Raw genomic sequence first — 24,964 nt, forward strand, 5'->3', positions numbered from 1 at the left:
GAGAGCAGGAACAGAAGTTAATTCAAGGTTAAGGGACTAAGGGGTTTTGCCTTCCCAAATGATCTCTGTATTAGGTAGAATGAGCTAAAGAGATGGGACTGGGAGGATTGTCCCAGATCAAATTTACAGTAGGGGCGGGCAACTGCAAGAGCCACCACCTTTAAGAACACAAAAGCAACAGGGCGGGAGAAAGAAGTTACAGCAGAGATCAGAAAACAATGCCAGCAAATATATAAATAATTCAGTCAAGCAAAAATAAAGACAGTGCAGAACTGAATAAAGTGCCAAAAATATACTTATCAGCTCTTTATTTCCAGATTGTTTGAGAAGCACTCCCAGTCAGAACACAGAGAGATTCTAGCAATGGTTATTACTGTTAGTGTGGATGCCATTGTAAAGATAGTTTATCATGAATATTGCACAATGTAAGAAACAATAAGCATTTGTAGACAAGTATTGGTGCTTCACAAATAATAATCTGCATGTTTGTACAAGCAGTATCCCTTTACTCAACTACTTAACATATTTGAATTAAATTTAAATATGTCTCAGTGTTATGGAAACCTTTATTTTCATAATGTAACAATGTATAGTGCAACAGGTTCTCAAAAAATACATTTATCTTATTTGTAGCATTATATTCCTTGTTCACACATACAATTATACAAGTGCATGACACATTGTCATAGACTGCTTTTTTCAGAAACATTTATAGGCATATTTTGCAAATGTAAAACATCTTGACATATTTAGTAGCATATCTCTGTATCACCAAGTTCTACACATACAGCTCCCTTTGTAGCATTCTTCTCAGTAAGTCACTTTATAAAAAATACAATAAGGATCTTATGGCAGGACAAACATATTCTGGTAATGTGACATTAGGTAATGTATGATATGTCTTGACAAGTGTGTTGGCTTCATGTCTGTTCAATGAAATATGTTTCCACTTGTACAGGAATGTCCTGGTGACTATTATGACAAATCAAACAGCGTACCTGTAGGCATGGCACAGAATTATTATGTATCCACTTACTTTCTTATTTAATACATTTTGTGCACTCGTATATTGTGATGTCAAGCTCTGTGTTTAGATTATATATAATCAGTCTTTTGATGTTTTGCTGTACTATCTGCCATCCTGTTGGTCATTCTATTTTGCTGTCGAAATTAAGCTGTGTTGATATTCTGATGCCTGATTTTTGATATACTCTGTCTTATTCAAGATACCTACACACACACACACACACACACACACACACACACACACACATACATACATACATATATATATATATATATATATATATATATATATATATGTGTGTGTGTGTGTATATATATATATATATATATATATATATATATGTGTGTGTGTGTGTGTGTGTATATATATATATATATATATATATATATATATATATATATATATATATATATATATATATATATATATAAAATATGGATCAGTCCATTACTGTTTTTGATGTATATATTAACTGCCCACAAAATGTACTGTAGATACTAAGTTTATTTACAAAAGCTTTCCTGGTTGTAAGCTTAGCACTCTTTTCAACAATACAGAAATGCTTTTCCACTTCAAAAATTAAATCATTAAACTTATTTCAGATTTTGATGAACTCTAAGAGGATCATTACTTCTGTAGTTTTAAATGACTTTTTTTTACAGATAACTATATAGCCATACATTTTTTACTTTTAAATATTTATTGTTTCTTGTTACAGGACCCTTGCATGACCTTAACAGAGCCTGCATTACAGGGACCTATTGCTACAGCAACCCGATCTGAGAGTCTCAAACAAGACAGTAAGGTGCTGTTTTACAGCACAGATAACTTACTGCAGCCTAGTAAAATTGGAAAATCTGCAACTGAAGATGCGGCCATAGGAGTCATTAAAACCATCCTACAGTGAGTGCAACATTGTTTTTATAACACCCGTCTATGAAGGATTCACCATATATCTAAAGTATAATCACATTTTGAGTCAGTAGTGGTTTTAAAATATAGGACTATACGCTGACTAAATATGTATAATTTATGTAACAATGAAATATGCTGGTCATAATAACAAAACAAGTACACCTGAACTCCTTAAATTCCACACGAACCACAGAAACAAAAGAAAAAAGTCCTGTTCTACTCAAATGACCACCACCGGACAATCACTTAGCGCTTTCATTCACTTTTAATTGTGAACTTCATCAGAAACAACTATACCCTACCCAAGCTTCCTTTTACATCAAATTAACAATTACTTACAGGAAATGACATAACGTACATTCAAAATCAGTAAATATATATAGACAGATTTGCTTATGTAATTAAAATAAACACTTGCTAAAACAGAATGTTAATATAAAATGTACATACATAAAATACTTTTTTGCCTAATTTTAACTGAATTGTTGTTTGTATTTTAAAAAAACATTTCAAATTTATTGTCTCATTTAAACCAGGTGCAGTATCTGCACTTAAATACAGCTGCCAAAATGCTTCTTTGCACTCTAATGTGTTGTTGATGTCTTCATTTAAGGGCTCTTTTTCTATTTTTTCTAACACAAAGAGTTCAAACATTTTGAAATCTATACATGTTATTGCATGTCTAGCTAATGAATTAGTTTTATCCTTCTTTTTAATTGCTAAATTATGCTAATAAATTCTACGTTTTAGATTTCTTATTGTTTTTCCTATATAATAACTTTCACAGGACAAACATGTTGCTATATATACCACATGTTCACTATTACAATTGTAATAGTCCTTTGCCCAAAAAGTAATATTATAATGACTAAGAGTCACAAATGAAGAATTTGTTACAAATCTACATTGTTTACAATTATGACATGCAAAAGTGCCCTTTTTGTTACTTCTTAACATCACTGTACTAGTAGTAACTTTGTTTTCTGATTCTAACATTGATTTAATATTAACAATTTTCTTATATGTAAATTTCGGTGTTAGTCCCAGTCTGGCCACTAATTCTTTGTTTCCTAGAATTACTTTCCAGTTGTTTTCAATGATACTTTTAATGTACCTCATTGCATTTACTATTGGAAGTAGAAATGCAATCTTATAGTCCTTTTTTTTTGCTATATATTGTTTCCTCAGTGTCTTTAGACATGATACAGTTTGTTGGACCTATTAGGATATCTGTGGAATGTAAAATAGGTGATGCCACCCCACTTCCTAAGGACAGAACTTCCTTTTCTATCATTTTAATCCAATTTATATCATAACCTCTTGAAACAAAAAGACCTCTTAGAAACTGGACTTCTTCCTTAAATGTGTCATCGTCAGATGTCAATCTGCTTAAACGTATGATCTGTCCCTTTATAACTTCTCTCTTCATATGTTGTGGATGTAAACTATCTTTGTGCAAGTATTGGTTAGCAAACACTGGTTTTCTATAAATCTTACTTACAAATTTGTTTTTCTCTTTGTCAATGTGAACATGTAAATCCAAGTAGTTTATGGAATCACCAAAACCACTAATTTTAAATTCTAAAAAATCTGTTGTAGAATTTAAATCTTGTACTAGGCTTGTAAATTCCTCATAACTTCTTTTCCAAACGAAAAACAAATCATCTATAAACCTGTAATAGATTTGTACTTTATCAAAACTAGAATGTTGTTCAAGAAATTTGCATTCCCAATTTGCCATGACCAAATTTGCAAAGGCTGGTGCCACCCTTGCCCCCATGGCTACACCAGATGTCTGTTTGTAAAAAACCTTATTGAACTTGAAAAAATTGTTCGCTAGCACCAATTCCATCATATTACATACAGTATTTATTTTTTCTCCTGTAAAATCAGTTTAATTAGTTAGATATTCTCTAAGGTATTCTATACCTGCTTCTTGTTCAATTGAAGTGTATAGAGACTTGACAATAATGGAGAGATAAGCAAGAGTTACAACAAAATAGATGTAACACTTTTCGGCATGTTTAGCCAAGGAGAATTAGACAATGAGAACTATACATTTGTGCAAGTGGAACATCCAAAGATAGCTACACTATTTGGCATTCCCAAGATTCAAACAGACTGTAAAAATCCACCATTTAGACCAATTATTTCGACAAAAAAATTCAAAAACTGAAAACATTTCAATTTGGTTAGATCACATTTTAAATCCTGTAGTTCAGAAATCTAGATATTATCTTAGAGATTCTTGGCATCTGCTAGAAATTTTGAGAAATTACAAAATAGAAAAAGAAGAAATTTATTTTGGAACTTCAGATGTCAAGTCTCTATACACTTCAGTTGAACAAGAAGCAGGTATAGAATACCTTAGAGAATATCTAACTAATTATACTGATTTTACAGGAGAAAAAATAAATACTGTATGTAATATGATGGAATTGGTGCTAGCGAACAAATTTTTCAAGTTCAATAAGTTATTTTTACAAACAGACATCTGGTGTAGCCATGGGGGCAAGGGTGTGCACCAGCCTTTGCAAATTTGGTCATGGCAAATTGGGAATGCAAATTTCTTGAACAACATTCTAGTTTTGATAAGTACAAATCTATTACAGGTTTATAGATGATTTGTTTTTTGTTTGGAAAGGAAGTTATGAGGAATTTACAAGCCTAGTACAATATTTAAATTCTACAACCGATTTTTTTAGAATTTAAAATTAGTGGTTTTAGTGATTCCATAAACTACTTGGATTTACATGTTCACATTGACAAAGAGAAAAACAAATTTGTAAATAAGATTTATAGAAAACCAGTGTTTGCTAACCAATACTTGCACAAAGATAGTTTACATCCACAACATATGAAGAGAGGAGTTATAAAGGGACAGATCATACATTTAAGCAGATTGACATCTGACGATGACATCTGATGATGACACATTTAAGGAAGAAGTCCAGTTTCTAAGAGGACTTTTTGTTTCAAGAGGTTATGATATAAATTGGATAAAAAAGATAGAAAAGGAAGTTCTGTCCTTAAGAAGTGGGGTGGCATCACCTATTTTACATTCCACAGATATCCTAATAGGTCCAACAAACTGTATCATGTCTAAAGACACTGAGGAAACAATATATAGCACAAAAAAGGACTATAAGATTATATTTCCACTTCCAGTAGTAAATGAAATGTGGTACATTAAAATTATCATTGAAAACAACTGGAAAGTAATATTAGGAAACAAAGAATTAGTGGCCAGACTGGGACTAACACCGAAATTTACATATAAGAAAATTGTTAATATTAAATCAATGTTAGAATCAGAAAACAAAGTTACTACTAGTACAGTGATGTTAAGAAGTAACAAAAAGGGCACTTTTGCATGTCATAATTGTAAACAATGTAGATTTGTAACAAATTCTTCATTTGTGACTCTTAGTCATTATAATATTACTTTTTGGGCAAAGGACTATTACAATTGTAATAGTGAACATGTGGTATATATAGCGACATGTTTGTCCTGTGAAAGTTATTGGGCAGGATTCACGAAGCCTCTGTGTAAGAGTTACAAGGCTTACACGGAGGCTGCAGTTAAACAGTGTGACGTCAGCATGCCATGCATATGCATGAGGGCATGCTGAATCACACCTAAGGCTAACACGGTCCATGTAAGACAGTAGGGGGCGTGTCTGTAGGGCGAGCCCTGCAAACGGACATGCCCCCAGAAGAGTAAAAGTCCCAAAAGTAAACCCCCACGACAGAGTCCGTGTAAATGTGAATAAACATAACACAACACATGCCCCCACAGACTATGAACATAAAATGTATAAATGAACATCTTATATTTTTTTTATAAGTTGTAAAGATGTTTGCCCGTGAGTGCGCTCGTTTGCGCGGGCATGCCCGCTGATTAGCCACAGTTAGCAGTCAGTGGAAAAGCATATAAGAACTAAATATGCAATGTAAGCCAAGAAGCAATAGCGTAGCAGTAGAGACGTTGGCTGAAGAGGAGGCAGTCATGGTTCGAGCCCCCACAACATCAATTTTTATTTTTAGTGAAATAAGCATGAAACAATTCCCTGACATATATGTACATATATAAAATTATATTTTATGTAAAATGTAATGAAATGGGCCATGTATTTTGAAGAAATGTGAGATAATAAAAAAAATGTCAGATGTGCCTATAGCTGAGCTACAGTCTAACAAGTTGAGGATATCTGCCTGTAGGTGAGCAGTGTTTTAACAGGTTTAAAATGAGTGCCCGTAGGTGAGCAGTGTTTTAACAGGATTAAAATGAGTGCCCATAGGTGAGCAGTGTTTTAACAGGATTAAAATGAGTGCCCGTAGGTGAGCAGTTGTTTAACAGGTGTAAAATGAGTGTCCGGGGTTGAGCAGCGTTTTAACATGCTGAAACTGTGTGCCCGTAGCTGAGCTGAGTGTAATATGCGTGCTGACAGCCAAACGACATGTAAACCAACATGGCCCATTTGTGCGGAGCTGAGCACCGCGCCAACAAGCTAACCGACGGGCAACGTTGAGCAAGCTGTATCAAAACTGCCTTTACACAGACACACCTCCTAGCCTGTGTAGACAGTCATAAAATATAAAAAGCAATGGCCAGGCCTGAACCCAGGATACCATGCACCATAGTCAAAGTACTGAACCACTAAGCCATGACAGTTGCACTTAGAAATGCAGTAATAGCATATATATAGGAATGAATAGAAAGAGGAGCATGACAAAGCAGGTTTTGTGAAGCTGATACAATTCCAAAATGGCCAATCACAGATAAGTGCGGGAAAAACAGCATATATAAGCCCCATAGGCAGGAATACACAGCATAACCGATTGTGGAACCGACTTGCAGCCAGGATGGCAGGTGTAGGAGAGGGTAGTTGCTTCCGAGCACAGAGGTGGGGCGTTGAGGAGTCCAACTATATGGTTTGGCTCCTCGTCCATGATCTTGAGGCTCAACTCATGTAGGGCCAGGTCCTGTGGGGAGCATATAGGGCTGAGGCGTGGGACCGGTTGGCACATGATCTCACCAGTGCCACAGGAATACCAAGGACTGGTGAACAGGTCCATCACCACCATGCAGACCTGAAGAGACAGAAGCAGGACCAACTGAACCGTTGGATCCAGGAGGCCCGGCAAACGCCCAACGCCCCACTACTGAGTAAGTTGCATGTAATTATTCATGTAAGAAATTAACCTAGCTGATATTATGGAGATGTGTATTCCAATATTACTTCATTTATATTACAGCTGCAGGTGTCCATTCCATGAACCGTCGAGCCTATGCCGATAGGCTGGTGCGGTTGCGCCACCAGGCAGGTCAGTAATTCTTTCCCTGTAACTGTAAAAAAATATATAAGTATGACAGTTTGCAAAAGAGTGCAGTGTAGTCACTTATTAATAAAATGTGCAAGTAACAGTGTAAGAGAGTTTGCAAGTATTGCTTGATTACAAAAGTGTGATGCAGCCTGTAATCCAAAAATAAAAATGAAACAAGTCTGAAATAAAGATGTCCCACCTGTAATATAATAGTACATAACCTGCAGCAGGCTGAAAAGTACAGCTACAGAATCTGAGTAAAACACATGTGTGAAATATATCCCTGTTTAAATTCTGAAACATGACACAAGTGAGACTGTTGGAAAGGATTGTTATAACTAAAAGTAAAACATGTCAATAAAGCCTAGAATTAAGTACCATCCTGAATTGTAAAAATAAAACAAGTGAGAGAGTGTGAGAAAGATGTATGAATCCACCAATAAAGTAGTAATAACTCCTGAATAAAGTATACTGCAGTCAGTACAGAATGAAATGAATGTGACAGGCAGAACCAAACAGCAACATGTGTTGAAAAAAGTACTGAAGCTGGAATGTGTGTCCCAAAATCTGGATATGTTGCTCTCAGTCTGCAATATGCAGATAGTATGGTTGTATGAAATACCAAACATCCACAGTTGTCTATAGCCATATAAAGCAAATGTAGCAGGATGATGTAGCTGAACAGAGCCAGATATGAATGTGTATGAATAAATATGAAATGTATATTGATGTAGCAGTAACATTCCTATCACCAACCTGAATTAGTTATCACATAGGAAACTGTAGTCAGACCTGTAGTGTGTATATATCTGCAGCTAGTAGAAATGTGCAGCATATGTATAGGTATTTGAAGTTGTTAATGAAATATTTCTTCACCCTACCCTATAACCACAAATAATCCATTCCACGTGAAATGGGTATGTGCATTCACAATTAACACCCCTGGACATTTGTCCTGTTGGTTCATACATATTTGCATGTACGTTGATGCATGTGCCCTGTTCATACATCCAAACCTGATGGCCTGTTGCCATCAATCAACCCTGCATGTTGTTGGATTGTGTATTGCTGTTCAAATTATGCATGTGTTATGCTTGCTGTTCAATGGCTTGAATTTATGGTGTTTGGTTAATGGGAATACTAATGCATGCTGTTACAACTAATTGTGAATGGTATTGTATGTTACTAATCCAAACTGTCATAACATAATGCAAAACATAGGACGACAGGGAAGGCGGTTTCCAGCAGAACCACCTCTCCCATCTCAGCTGGCGAGTGCACCTGGCAGTAGTGCCCAGGCCGGTCCCTCCTCCAGTGGCCCTGTGCCACCTGCGGGTGGAAGCGCTGCAGGGGGTGGGGCTCGTTCCCCCCTCTGCAAGTGTGGCTGGAGGAGAACATCCACTCACCCTCCATAGTGTCCAGACTGTAGTGCGTAGGGAGATCTGGCACGCTGTGCTTGGGCCCCTACGCCAGCTTGAAGCATGGGTGGCACAACTCACGGGCGTGCCTGCTGCCCAGCCTACACAGCCCCGTCCTGGGCAGTGAAGGCACAGTGGCAACTGCCCATGGGTGGGGATCTCAGTTCCACTGTTGCCATCTGTGGGCTCATGGGCTTGAGATATCCAAACATCCGTCCCCGTCAATTGTGTAACCCCCCACACGTGTCATACACCACCCCTGTATGCGTCTTGTTTGTCTTGTCTGTTAACCTCCCCTACCTACCTCCCCAGCTATACCGACTTCCTGTACCTGACATACCACTCTCACCTGAAAAAAAAAAAAAAAAAGGACACTCTGTACCCACAAAAAAATTACGCCCATACATAGCTGCCCATTTTGCACACGTCTGCTGGACATGTAAACTGGCAATTTCAATTGGCTGTACAACAAATATTATTATTGTCCTCACACCTCTCTCAGGAGTGGAAGGTTTCAAATTTCACACCAAATTACAAACAGATGCACAGCTGTTGCTGATGAAGAAATGGGCAGCTATGGGCCTTTCCTACATCCCTCCTGCAAAACCCAAGCTTGTTTTCCTACTGTCCTACCCTCTTTGTGCCCCTTTTTTTCACCACTTTCCTATCTCCCCATTTTCTTTTCTTTAAAAGAAAATAGCGCAGGTGTGCACAAGAGTAAGCACTTTTAAGCAGTAGTAAGCAGGTGTGCGCTTCTGTGCGCTTAGCTAATCATGGGTGCGTGAAGCTAAGCGGCAGTGCGCATGCATGACCTCCGCGCAAACCAGCGCTAACCCGCTTACAACTGCTTAAAAGTGCCTTAGTCACTCTGAATGACAATGCCTGTAGTTTTCTCAGCAGCAAAATAAAATACCTCTCTCAGTCTCGAACCCAGGACCTTGGAAACACTAGTATGCATGACTTACCACTAAGCCATGACTGCTATACAAGAACAATGTGCTGAAAGAAATATATCATAAAATAGTAGGAATTAATGTAAAGGGAATATAGCAAGTCTAGTACACAAAGCATGTCATGTATATTTACTGTCAAATCTAGTGGATTTGTAAAATAGTACTGTGTGCTGAGAAACAGTCATGCTAGTTGGTAGCTACTAGGTAATAATGTCACAGTAGCATTTGGCAAGCCACACACATACTCAGAGCAGGATAAACACTGCCATAGTTGAATAGTTAAGAGATCAGACATAGCAACTGTGACTGAGTTACAGGGATGTCCCTGATGTGAAAACAAATGTCAACTGTGCCCCACTGACACCCTGTCAAATGTACTAACAGTAGGCAGAAAGGTGTAACTACACATGCAATGGTAACTATGACTGACTGAAGGTATGCACCACCTGCACGTCACAAATGGTGTACTAATACACATGCTTGAAATAACCCACAGTCACAACTGCAGAATATCAGAATATGTCATTGGAGTAACCCACTGCTATGTACCATTCCATGAGGCTGATAAAAGATGCACCAGAGAGTATCTGAGGCCTGCTCAGCAGCATGATCAAATACCCTGGGGCCGCTCTTGTTTGGCATCTACTTCTCTGAAGTACAAGTCAACACTAAGGGACTCTGGCTAACAAAGTTTGCAGATGACTGCAAACTGGGAGCCATTATTGAATCCCCAAATGATGTGGATACTCTACAAAAGGGCCTTACAGAAACAGATGCTTGGTGCCAGAGCCATGGGCTCAAGCTCAATGCCAAGAAATGTATTGTTATCCCCTTTGGGAAAAAACATGTATCCATGAATTACCATATAGGTGGCAGTACACTAAACACAGAAAGTGTGATAAGAGACTTAGGGACACAGGTGGACAGTGGTCTCACCTTCGATAACCACATCGCCACAACAGTCAGGAAATCCTTCTATGTGGCACACCTCATCACGAAGGGCTTTTCATCCAGAAAAAAGGAGGTCATTGTCCCACTGTACTCATCCCTCATTAGACCCATTATAGAATACAACGCCCCATTTGGTATGTACCTCTCAAGACATCTGCAACAACTGAAAGGCCTCAGAAATACCTCACTAAAAGAATCACAGGCCTAAAGCAGATGCCCTATGCTGACCGCCTTAAAAAACTCCAGCTGTACTCTGTCGCATATCATCTACTTAGAGGCGATCTGTGCTTAACATACAAGCCCATGTCAAACCCAGAGCTGTTGGACATGCTACACTTAAAGAAATCCCAATCCCTCAGAGCTACACGCTCCAGGGATCTAAACCTTGTCATCACAATAAACAAAACATGCTGGAGGGATAGGTTCCTGACCCAGAGACTCCACAGACTCTGGAATAGATTGCCCATACATGTCAAGCAGAGTGTCTCTTTGGACCTCTTCAAGAGGAACCTTGACGATTGGATGGGAAAAAGGAAATTCACCCCAGGGATCACGTCAGTCACCCTGCTAGACAGGGGTCCAGGAAAGTAAATAATGTGGGAAGAAATAGCCAGGGAATTGTTATGGCTAGGCTTGTATAGGCCCTAGGGCTGATAGCCTAGTACCAACCTATGAACCCCTGTAAGTGTCAAGGCCCACACCATGGCCAGACCACACTGCATGCAGTAACACCCTACAACAACAAACACATAGGGAATTGCTGCCCAAACAGATTTAGCAAGCATTACAAGCTGTGAATGTAAATGGAAAATAGGAAAGCCATAGCAACACATTACAGGAAAGACACCTAGCAGGCATACAAGGAGTGAATGTAAAGGCCAAATATTGAAGCCATAGCAACAGATTGCAAGAGCCACTGCTATATACCAGTTACACCACAATCCCCACAGGAAAGCACACACACCCATATACACAGTATTACTAGTCGTAGGTGTCAGTTTACATACACACGGAGAAGAGGACACTGGAGGAATGAATACTCAGCTTACAGAACAACATGCATTGCAGTGTCTACAACACAGCCTGAAATATGAGAGACATACCAACCCTGACACACTCACAGAACAGTGTCCACAGCAAACCAGCATGGTCCCCACCCTGATAATCTGAAAGGGCTACGCCTACCTAACAGACCTTTTTATAGCACAGTCCTATAATCACAGTGAGAACTGCAATCACTACACAACAGGCTGCATGCAATTAGTAAATGCTGGCTAACAATTGGTGCAGAGGCCATCACATGGACATGTGCAGATACCTACAAAAGCATCCTTTACTCCCAGTCCACACATGCAATACTTTCATTGCACCCGCTGGAGGTAGAGAGAGAGAGAGAGAGAGAGAGAGAGAAAGAGAAAAAAAAAAAATAAAAGAAAGAAAGAATGAGAAAGAAAAAAAAAAACTGTAACAACAAAACAAAGAGGCTGACAGCAGGCCAAGTAACTGCAAGCCTACACAAACAGCTGCAGCAAACACAGGTAATGTAAAGTACTACTATAATACTCTACATACTGTGAACCCTCCATATGTGTTATTGGTCTGTATCTATGTATATGAAGATGTGCATAGGGCCGGGGACATACTGAAACTGTCACTGAAGGCTCCACATACATATGTATGTGACAGTAGCTATGTGCACATAGCAATGTAGGTTGTAGTGTAATGTACAAGTAGGTTGTACAGTAATGGATGTTCAGCAGTACATTACTGTGTGTATACATATGTGGAACTAAAAGGGTATATATATATGTATATATATATATATATATATATATATATATATATATATATATATATATATATATATATATAACATGTGTATACGTATGTATATCGAGATATGTATGTATATATATATATATATATATATATATATATATATATATATATATATATATATCAAATATGCATATGTGTATACATAGATAGAGAGGGATGTAGAAATACATAGACATATATAGTTTCACAGTGTCATAGTGTAGTACTAGGCTATCTGCAGACAGTGTATAGAATAGATTTAGAAACTTGTGCCTCTGTATAGTAGTGACACAGTGAAGACCCCCCTACATAATAGCATTAGTTTACTGTGTCTCTGTCTAGTAGTGACACAGAGATGACCCCTGCTATAAACCTATGATCTCCCATCCACTTGTTAAGAATGCACATGAAGAGTGTCAGTGAGGGTCTCTGCCTAACATGAACTGGGATCCTCTTCCACAGTATGGGAAGCCTCTTAGTGATGGATCTGTCCCTACAGTATGTCCTAATCATATGTGTGCTGAGGTTTAAATCTGTAGCTGTTGTGGTTCTGATGGATTTGGATTGTATGAGGTGGAACATGTCCATCAATACCTGATTGGACATGGCCTACTACATCAGGCACAGATCACCCCTACGTAGGCAGTATGCTATGGAATAGAGCATGAGTTACGTTAGTCTGGCAGCATATGACAGTTGTTGCAGACCCTTGATCCTCCTGGTGATGTACTTATGGGGTCCCCTAGCTGTTGCAAGTGCCAGGTGAGGTACATACCAAATGGGGCATAGTACACAGTCATGGGCCTGATAAGGGAGGAGTATAGAGGTACAATGACCCTTTTGATCTGGATGTGAATCCCTTCATGATAAGGTGGGCAAGGTAGGAAGTCTATCCAACCACTTTGGCAACGTGGGTGTCAAATGAGAGGTCAGCATTGATCAGTGTCACCAGGTCTCCGATTACTTTGTCTGTACTCAGTGGGTTACTGTCTATGTGATAATATGTGGGTACCTTGTCCGTCCAAAAGGGTATGAGTATACATTACGTGGCATGCAGTGTACGGCCATGACTCCGACACCAGTTGTTGGTGTCCGTGAGGCCTGTCAGTAGGATGTATGTGTCAGCTGGTGTATCGCCTATGGCGCCTAGTATGCAGTCATCTTTGAACATTGTCAGCCACTACCCTCCCATGTCTGCTTCCACATCTGAGAATGATATGCCGAACATGAGCGGTCCCAGGACAGAGCCCTGTGGGACACCACATGTGACTGGCTCTGAGTCTGACATGGCACCAGTGAGTTTGACTGTAGGGTTTCTATCCATTAGCCGGTTTGCAACCCATCATGTGACATATGGATTTACATTTCAGCTGTTGATCATGTCTATGATGCCAGAGTGCGGTATTGTGTCGAAAGCCGTAGGCAAGTCCTGGTAGGCTGTATGGACTGCTGTGCCCTCGTCAATGGCTCTAGTGACTGATTTGAAAAGGTCAACCAGGTTCATAAGGCAGGATCTGCCCTCTACAAAGCCAAACTGGGTGGGATCAAGTGTCTAAGTCCCCAATGTCTCTGTGTATGGGTACCATAATGATCCTTTCCATAGCGTTGCAGACCAGGCGGTAGTTACCAGGGTCTGCAGAGGTGCCTCCTGTGTGGACTGGGACTACTGTTGCTGTATGCCAGTGTCCAGGTACATATGCTGTAGTAAGGCTACGGCTGAATAGCATTTAATGTGCATGTGTAGCTCCTCTTGCAGTTCACGTAGCATGCAACCTGCATTACCGTTGGGTCCCATTGATGCTGTGTTTACAGCTCTGCTGAGGGTGGTTCCCAGCTGGACATCTGAGATGACAGAGAGGTTACAGTCAGCTGGGATAAGTAATTCCACATGTGTGGGTGAGGGAGGGGAGAAACCTGCACTGAACCTGTCTGCCAGAATGTTGGCATTATCTGTGTGTTCAGTGTAGCGTTTGTCACTGTGAACTAATTGTGAACACAACTGAGGGTTCCAACCCAGGTGTGTAACATAGCAGAAGAAGGCCTTGTGGTTATCTGTAGTGACCATAGCAATGTCCCTCTCATTGTTGGCCTTGCATGTTTGTACGACAAAATGTATCTTTCTACTGCTGCTGATCAGAGTTGCCGTAGCTCTATGGAAGTATGCTCTGCCGTGCAGTAGCTACCTTCTGTTGTTATACAATTTGTTCAATGCTGGGGTCCACCAGACAGGATGCCTGCCCTTGGTGGAGAGGGTCATGGTTTCATTTGTGATTGCATGATCCATGCATTCTTGGAGATGTCCGTAGAAAGCATATGTGAAGGTGTCTGCATTGTGGGAAGTGGTTTACACTGGCCCAGTGGGCATTAAGGATACCAACTCAGTTATAAGAAGTGTAAAGTCGGCATGTGAGAGGTTTCCCACTGTAGTCTTTTGTGTTGTGGGGGAGGTGGGATATGTATATCCAGGGGGATTAGTCTGTGGTCAGATGTGACTAGTGAGGGGTATACTTCCAGTGTGTAGCACATTGTCCCCATGTTTGTGATGATCAGGTCTAGTATATTATCTCCTGTTGTGGGAGACATGACTAGCTGTTCCATTGCATTTGACTTAGTGAATTCCGGGAACCTTTGGGCTAGGGTGTTTGGGGTAGAATAATGCACCCAGTGTATGTTAGGGTAGTTGCAGTATCCCAATATGATGGTGTGTGGTGGGACATTCATATCCTCCAATGTCTACAGGAAGGCTGACTGTGGTCCCTGAGATTGGGAGGGTGGTCTGTAACATGCTACCAGTTGTATAGCAGGTTTGCCTACGGTTATCTGCACCTGGATGGTCTGTGATGCTTCATGTGTTGCCACTAACCTGGAGGTGTGTGTGTCCTTCATGAATATGGACACAGCCCCTCCCTTTTTTTTGTCCCGAGTCCTGGGGCCAAAAAGCATGATACGGGGTATAGCCTGGTACCGCTGGTGTGCTCTCAGGAACCTTGAACCAGGTTCTCACTTACTGCACAGACATTGAGATTGGTAGAATATGTACAGATATATGTAATACACACATACATATATAGATATCTGTAGAGACATATACATATACAGATAGATCTGACTGACAACAGATATGTCTGTATATGACTATCTCTCTCTCTCTGTCCCACCCCCTCACACTCTCACTCTCCCTGTGTCTCTCTCTCACTCTCTCCCCCTCTCTCCCCACATCTATATGTATATATCTACATCTATATATACATATTTTATATACATATATACAAACATATATATATCCATATACAGATATAAATATATATATATATATATATATATATATATATATATATATATATATATATATATATATATAGACTGTGTGAGGCACATGTGTGCAGATGTCTTGCAACAGGTGCCTGGTGTCAAAGGCATGGAGTGAACACCAGTGTGGATACTGGAGTACCATACCCCATTCAAATACACTGACACCAGTAACCACCACATATGTACATGCCTGCCCACCACTGCATGTGTCAGGGGGGAACAGGGGCAACAAGTGTACAATAGGCTCCACATTGATATACACAGTGGCACACTAGTCCTGTAATACCTGTACATGGAATGTGTCAGCGGACATGGTGTGTCAGCTATGGACATGTAGGCCACTATACCCCTCCACACCCCACAATGTCCTACACGGTATGTACCTCCCATGACAGCTACAGATATGGAGAAGGACACAGACATATGCAAGTAACTGTGTCAATGCACTCAAACACCACAGAGTGCACACAGACTACCTACATAGATGTTACCACTGCTGGATATACATAGTTCGGTCACACCCATGACAGTTGTCCTAACAACCATGGTAACACCTCCAACATCCACAACACAAATTACCTATGTCTGTCGTCCTTGTCACTGCAGTATAGAGCACATGGTGGAGGTACAGGACCCTACCCACAGATATGACATACCCTGTAGTAGACCACACAGAATTAAGAAGCAAGGCTCCCCATGAGTAGATGTCAGACATACCCCTGCTGAATGTTATGCAGATAGATAATATGCCATATGAGTCACCCTATGTAACTGTTTGTAAGGAGCAGGTACAATCATAACACATGTGTCACAAGGGGCAGGGTAGCATAACAGTATGGTGCTGTAGGCCCAGGGCCAAAAGCACACTACCTACCTAAGACACAATGCACACACATGAACACATTGCAAATGGAATATGTGAGGTGGAATGAGTGTGCTAGTGCCTGGGTGCATGTTGTGTACTGGTGTGATTGCTCACCATGACTGTCTGTCTGTCATGGTAGTGTGTGTCCTTGGTGTGAGGCCAGAGACAGGTGTGTGAGGTATTGCGATCAACACATACTACATTGCCATATGTTGTGCTGTGTTACCCTGTATGTCACTGTGGCATAGGTAGGGTTATGGCAAGTAAGAGTAGTGTGCATTACCAGTGAAATATGTAACGTGCATTGTGTGCAGTGCATGGGCTGATAATGTTCCCCATACAGTACCTTGATACAAACCCCCAGTGTGAGATTGTGTATTGTACCTGAAACAGTATGTTGACTGCTGCAGTATACTAGTCTGTCGTATGGAGTGTGCCAGGTACTGTTGCACAGTTGTCGGATGAGCACTGATATCTGGTCATTTACATGTGTATCCCCCAATAGACAGACAGATGCTATATATGGTGCTTAAGTTATATCACTGCAGTCAAGTATTATGTGTATTACGTGTGCTATAGTTTGCTGACATATTTTCCTTCTCCTTTTCAGGGCCATGGTTCACCAGCGGAACCCTGTCTACTCCGCTGCAGAGGAGGAGGAGATACACCAGAGCCTGGTGCGGGATTTTGCTGTACTCTTTTCCCGCAGCAGCAGGAGTGGGCTGCACTGTGGCAAGACCTGGTCCATTGGGTAAATGACATAGGCACACATAACCGGACATATGAGCAGGTATGCCATCACTGCAGTGATTTAATTAGAAATGTCCGTCAGCGTGCATCGGATATCCACAGGCAGCAGCTTGCCACAGGTGGTGAGGTGGCTAGACATCCCCCCCTGACCAGACTGGAGGGACTACTCCTAAGTGTTGTGGTTCCAGCACAGCAGCAACAGCAGCAGCATACATGTGTAATGATGGAGGCTGGAGTCACACAGCAGCAGGACACAGAGCATGCAGGTAACATGCCATGTGTATAGTTGACCATTCTGTACACTGTTAAGTTATGCATGTATGAGGTGTGTCCTCGTTTTGTAGCTGTAATCTTGGTAATTATTGTGCATTAGTGATATCCTCAATATCTGCAGTACAACTGTTGCACTACTGAACTGTATCATGCCCACAGTATCAATGGCACAGCTGTGCCCACTGACGATAAATGTCTCTTTTCTGCAGGTCCCTCTGGTGTAACAGCAAGGCAGCCTATCCATGCTGGTGAGTGTGTAATACCATTACCTTCAATACTCTGTATACTAATAGTAATAATAGGCTGAAGCAGTAGTGCTATGTGTTTGATTGCAGGTGTGTTTGTGTCTGTGGATTGATATCTCATATACTGAGGTGTGTGCATGTGTGCATGTGTGCAGGTGCCCATGTGTGCATGTGTGCATGTGCCCATGTGTGCATGTGCCCATGTGTGCATGTGTGCATGTGTGCATGTGCCCATGCGTGCATATGCCCATGTGTGCATGTGCGCATGTGTGCATGTGCCCATGTGTGCATGTGCCCATGTGTGCATGTGTGCATGTGCCCATGTGTGCATGTGTGCATGGCGCATGTGTGCATGTGCCCATGTGTGCATGTATGCATGTGTGCATCAGTGGTGACATTGTGTACACATTGTAAACTGTATTTCCTGTCTTACTCCCACAGGTTCTGGTGCTGCTCTGGTGTCGTGCAGCAGGGAACCTGAATCAGCTGCTGTGGATAGTGATAATGATGATACCTGTGTAATGGCACAGGTAGGTGTGCCAGGGTCCGTCATTGGTCAGCCAATTGACACTACACAGCTGTCAACCTCATCAATGCGCACAGTCATCCTGCCAATACATCCTTTGTCACCAATGTCCCTAGGTGATGGACAGGATACAGTGGGCATTGACCAGGGTAATGTGGTACCGGTGGCACATGCATCCCACACAGCAGCCATGGCCAGGGTCCTGATACAGTACCACACAGGCAGACGTCCATGGGTTCTCATGGGAGCATCCGTGGGCGTACCGCCCCTGTCAGATGTGCCCACAGAGGTCTTTCAACCTCAGCTATATTTTGGGCTGTAATGCAGGCACAGTCACGTATGGAACGGTTCACTAGACAGGGTCTGAGGGAGCTGAGAGCATGTGGCACAGCAGTGAGTGTCAGTATGCGTGATGTTGCAGCTGCCATCCGCAACTTCACCGAGGTCATTGACAGACGTTGGGAGGACACATTAGATCTGTTCCACAACTACATGTCCATGAGTCAAGGCAATGGTGGACAGTTGAGGCGTCGACGTGGCCGTATGCCAGCAACAGCAGCAGCTGGCAGCCATTGCGGATGACAACAGGCCCGCGGCCGCTCACATAGTGCCAGCAGCAGCCCCAGCAATGCTGGGTCTATGCTGCCATCAGACCGCCCCAGTAGACCACGTGCACATGGCGCTGGACAGTCCCAACAGGGACCTGTCTCCAATCACCAACCACCTGCTTCTGATGAAAGTACCCAATCTGGCTTAGTACCTCATACGGTCCGTAGCACCCCTGCCAGGCACAGGTACTGTGTCGGTGGCCACAGACAGTGATCTGTATGACCTGGCAGGTACAGTCTGTGTCTGTCCAAAAACACCTGTATATGGCAGCCATGAGGTGGGACTGTGTGCATTCATACACACATGCAAAGTGATAACACCTAGGGCTACCGCATACACGCACACACTGCATCAACATTGCCCCATCTTGTACTGCTGTCACTCACCAACACACACACACACAGCCATGTCAATTGGTTGTATCAGTGGCAGACTCAGGCATACCAGGTACACACCCTGTGCATATGATGAAACTGTGCCACCTCCTGCAATCTGTAAAATCGGAGCAGGAACAGGTTAACATGGTGCTGATGCACAGAGTGAGTACATAGACGTATTGTAATAGTATGATGTTGACAACAGTACAGTGTAATGATAGCATTGTGGGTATATACCAGCATGCCTGTTGCAGTTACAGTATGAATGTCAATGTATTGTTTTGTACACCCATAGTAATTACCACAGTGTTCTGTCTGCACATCTTTGCATACTGGTGGTGAGGCTGTGAAGGGATGGCCACCTACATAGGTAGCACAGGGTATACAACAATGTACATATTGATACTCAATGATGGCCATGTCAGCTGCGAGTTGCATGCTGTCCACTCACGACTCTGCAATGCAGATGTTTCAGGATGTTGATATCTGTGCAGTACTGCACAACCGGTTCAAGGCTCACAAGAGCACACTAGCACTACAAGGTCACACCTCATACCATGCATGACAGCACCAAAACACAGAACTAACTATGACAGGAGGGAGAGTGTCCATACATGTCAAGGATACTGTGGTGCCAGGACAGGTAGCATACATCATACTAGGTCTGGAACTGCTGAGTGTGGGCTCAGTGTCTGTTATTTGACATGTGTATTATTACAGGTATGAGCACTTGGGTATCAGGCCAGTTATTCAACATTACGAAGGTACGTGGTCTATACACTTGTGTGGGGTGTGGCTGGACCCAGCCCATCTGACCTGTGAATGTCTGGGTATTGGCTTATAGTGCCTGCATATATGCACTGTTACCTACTGGAAGTCGTACACCTTGTTTGTTGTAGCATAGTCTACATACAGGCTTGCTGACTGTAGCTTTGTTTGTATGCATGTTTGCCTGTTATGTTCCTGAAACACTGATTCCACCTGCAGTGCAGATATACCATGCCTCTGTGGATCCCTAGTGACATCTGTATTGCTTACTTTACTTGATGTCCATGTGTCACTTGACAGAACGTCACTGTTTGTCCTGTTTGCATGTAGCTTGCCTGTAACACATTGCATATGACTTACCTCACATTTGCTCAAGATAGCATTCATATATGCCAGCACTAACAAATCAGGAGCACTACACCCTCACATAGTCACCTTGAGTACCTTGTTCCCCATTGGCCCTATGTGTCGTTACTTAGTATGGGAGTCACAATGCTATGGTAGCATGTGCAAAGGTCACCTGTCGATGTACTCTCAGGTCCAGTTGGTGAATCTGTGAGTCATGTGGCAATGTTACAGCGGCCTCATGTACACAGACAACCCTCTCCCCTTCCCATACACGTACAACACATGTGAGAGATGCAACCACATAGCCAAACTGGGGGCTAAGCTCTGTTAACACAGCACTGGCATTCCCTGTCAGGTGGAGTGGGATACTACAGTGAATACAGTACCAGCCTCCCATAGATCTGTCACGACCGCAATCCAAACACAGACACACACAGGTACATTATTGGGCTCTCAGAATAGCATCGTCTGAGCAGCTGATACCTGCAAAGCAGACACACAAGCAAACGTTAAGCCAGAGCAGAGCACATGCAACACATAGCTCACAAAGCCTGTGTGCCAAACAGTCACAAGCCATACAGCTTGACAACACACCTGCTACAGTTGTATGAGGTACCTCTATCGTCACGTACACTGAGGTCCTGCTCACAGGCTGAACAAGGTGATGATCACACTGAGCTGCCCGTCGGGCACTATGATCCACCACATAACACAAGCATACTAGTCACTCCAAGGCATGTAGAAGTATGACTCAGTCATTGTCTGTGCCAGTGTGTATGACCTCTGACGCACCTCCCTGGACTACATGTTAGGGGACATAGAGGGGCTCTCTGAGCTTGTGGCACAGGCTGGTATGACCCTGGCCTTGAGTAGCATCTCACCTTCACCAAGAATGCTGCCACAATATGTAGACAGGATCATCCGTTTCTGCAATTAATATATCTTTCAGTGACATTCAAAGGGGATCCAATGCCTGTCAGTGTGGGATTACATGCTGGACAAGCCACATTGCTTTGCTTGGGACAGCTTGCACCTGTCACCCATGGGCCGTTGTATATTGGCAGAGGCTGTTGCTACACACATAGTGCCTTTGTATGCAAGGCTGACATTACATAGCCACCTACACAGGTATCACACGGGATAGGACACTAATAGCAATGCTACTCAACAGCAGCAGTGTAAACCTCAAGACGCATGCAGTGGAAACTGTCCTTAGCATGGGGTACAGCAATATCCATGCAGTAACAGACTCCTGGTACAAGGCTCCCAGGTGCACACCATCAGTGCCAGGTCATTCCTGATACCATGCTTGTCATCCCCCACACATGCACCAAACCAGAACAGGGGGGATATATCCAAAGGCACCTGAGATACACCCACACCCAGGTTGGTGGCACTGCACAAAGCATCAGAGCCTCTCCATGTGCAACACACAGTGGGTTAGACTGCCTTCACGTTCATAGCCTGGCACACACCACACTCCCATACCCAGGAAACCCACTTGGCCTTCCTGACAACACTGGGAATATGATGGTCTCTACACACACCATTATATGGTTGTACTGCGACTACCCAAACATACAGTGTGAGCATTATTCTAGCTGCACGACCCTATCTGAAGGGTTCTTATCATTCATTCCTTGCATTGCTATGGAACAACTTGTTACCACTCCCACAAGTGGTGACAACATGCTGCACCTGTTCATCACCAACATGTGGACTATATGCTCCAGAACTATCATGTATCCCTCGCTGGTGGGATGACACCATCTACAACCCACACTGTATAGTCACATACCACATGCAGCCCCTGCACAGAACACCACAGTCATACAGTTGTCTGATGCATATTCCATGTATTCACATGAGGCAGGCTTCGGACATGGGATCTCTTGCAGTTCACAGGTACATATGTGTAGGTGGCACACACATTCATCATGTGTGCATTGACATTACTGATATAATGTATGTTGTGCAATATTGGGAACAACACCCCACACACATGGACAAACTGTGTGACAAAAATACACATGGCATTTGTAGGATACAAACCCCTACCTAACTATGTTAGAGCACTTATGAGGGTCGCAGTAGCAGAGTGTGCTATTTGCATTACTGGGAGGATTGCTTTCTCCTGCTGTACTTATAGGGTGCTGACATCATCAGTGTTTAGACAGTGGGATATGCAGTATGTGTTGTGTAGTAATAGTTGCCAAAAGGGACATTTCTCATACACATGGAATTGCACACACTACTCCCCCACACACATTCACACACACACACTGGGCACTTGCAGGATTCAAACACCTACCTAACTATGTTATGACACTTGTGAGAGATGCATTAGCAGAGTGCGCTATTTGCATTACTCGGAGGATTGCTTTCTCCTGCTGTACTTATAGGGTGCTGACATCATCAGTGTTTAGACAGTGGGATATGCAGCATGTGTTGTGTAGTAATAGTTGCCAAAAGGGACATTTCTCATAGACATGTAATTGCACACACTACTCCCCCACACACATTCACACACACACTGGGCACTTGCAGGATTCAAACCCCATACCTAACTATGTTATGACACTTGTGAGAGACGCATTAGCAGAGCACGCTATTTGCATTACTGGGGGGATTGCTTTCTCCTGCTGTACTTATAGGGTGCTGACATCATCAGTGTTTAGACAGTGGAATATGCAGCATGTGTTGTGTAGTAATAGTTGCCAAAAGGGCCATTTCTCATGCACATGGAATTGCACACACTACTCCCCCACACCCATTCACACACACACTGGGCACTTGCAGGATTCAAACCCCTACCTAACTATGTTATGACACTTGTGAGAGACGCATTAGCAGAGCGAGCTATTTGCATTACTGGGGGATTGCTTTCTCCTGCTGTACTTATAGGGTGCTGACATCATCAGTGTTTAGACAGTGGGATATGCAGCATGTGTTGTGTAGTAATAGTTGCCAAAAGGGACATTTCTCATTCACATGGAATTGCACACACTACTCCCCCACACACATTGGGCACTTGCAGGATTCAAACCCCTACCTAACTATGTTATGACACTTGTGAGAGACGCATTAGCAGAGCGCGCTATTTGCATTACTGGGGGAATTGCTTTTTCCTGCTGTACTTATAGGGTGCTGACATCATCAGTGTTTAGACAGTGGAATATGCAGCATGTGTTGTGTAGTAATAGTTGCCAAAAGGGACATTTCTCATACACATGGAATTGCACACACTACTCCCCCACACACATTCATACACACACTGAGCACTTGCAGGATTCAAACCCCTGCCTAACTATGTTATGACACTTGTTAGAGATGCAGTAGCGGAGCGTGCTATTCACATTACTGGGTATAATATTTGCTCCTGACATATGTATAGCTTGCTGACATCATTATGGATGAAGAGGTATGTACGTCTGTGACTATCCATCAGTACAGGGGAGAGCATATCTATGCATTAACTTTGCACAGGCACAGTGGCCTACTTTACTGTGGAGGCAGACGTCAAATACACTGTGGATAGCCTTCTGTATTCCCTAGGGACAACAGTCAAGTATTGCACAATGCGGCCATATGTTTACCTGTCAGATGCAAGTATCTGTTGCTCATATACTGTTTGTAGGTATTTATTGCCATAGCCTTCCCTATCTCTATAAACAACATGTGTACTGTGGGAGATGTTTGCATATGAGTGGGATCCAGTACTTTACTTATGTCTCTGTTGTAACTTCACTGTGGGCACTGGACAGATGTCTGTATTGTGGGAGGTTCCTGTGTTAACACATAGACATGCCAGATATGTGTGTGCAACTGCTGAACTGTGACATGGCCTAAGTGTGTGAGCATGCCCAGTTCGCAGTTTGTATGGCTTCTTGACTGCCACGTCTCATTTATCTAAGTGTGTGAGCATGCCCAGTGTGACCTTTCCTTATGTTGGGATCTGTGGACCACCACATTTCTGTTTGTGTGTGGACGCCATCTATATATCACATGTACAGTTGAGTGTTGGACATCAGGTTGTGTTCTTACTGCCCAACTGCTTTGTGTCTGAACCTAACAGGCATTATGCTGTGCCTGCAGGGTCGCCATGGGATAGTTTGCATACAGTTGTCATCATCCTTTCCTGCTGACCAAACAGTTGTATTGTCGTATCGTGTACTGGTGCAGAACTTTCACTGTGGTGGACAGTATAATCGGTTTCACTCCTATCACTGCTTGTAATATTTATAGTGAGCACACCAGACTGGTTGAGGGCCAGTTGTGCAGATATGACCATGTTGCATTTTGTTCAGATATGGACAGCATAGTACATGATTGTCCGACATTGTTAATGTATTCCACAACTGGACAGTGACAAACAATGGCCATGTGCCCTAGTCCATTTGTAATGCTAGTCAGAGAGTGTTTGTCCTTCAACACACATTTACTGGTGTTTGCCATGACATATGTCATGGTTAGTGTGCTGT

At 42.3% G+C, this 24,964-nt stretch overlaps 1 protein-coding gene across 1 annotated transcript in view; it reads left to right on the forward strand.

Annotated features, from left to right (window-relative positions):
- The window catches only part of CCDC180 (coiled-coil domain containing 180), a 2,826,277-nt gene that overhangs the window by 1,865,521 nt on the left and 935,792 nt on the right, over positions 1-24,964 (forward strand). Inside the window, exon 25 of the mRNA XM_044058396.1 lies at positions 1,746-1,930. Within this exon, the coding sequence (XP_043914331.1) occupies positions 1,746-1,930 (185 nt within the window). The remainder of the gene's footprint in view (positions 1-1,745; positions 1,931-24,964) is intronic.

Source organism: Protopterus annectens, chromosome 16.part0, assembly GCF_019279795.1.
Source record: "Protopterus annectens isolate FY-2018-M chromosome 16.part0, PAN1.0, whole genome shotgun sequence".
Taxonomy (NCBI): domain Eukaryota; kingdom Metazoa; phylum Chordata; order Ceratodontiformes; family Protopteridae; genus Protopterus; species Protopterus annectens.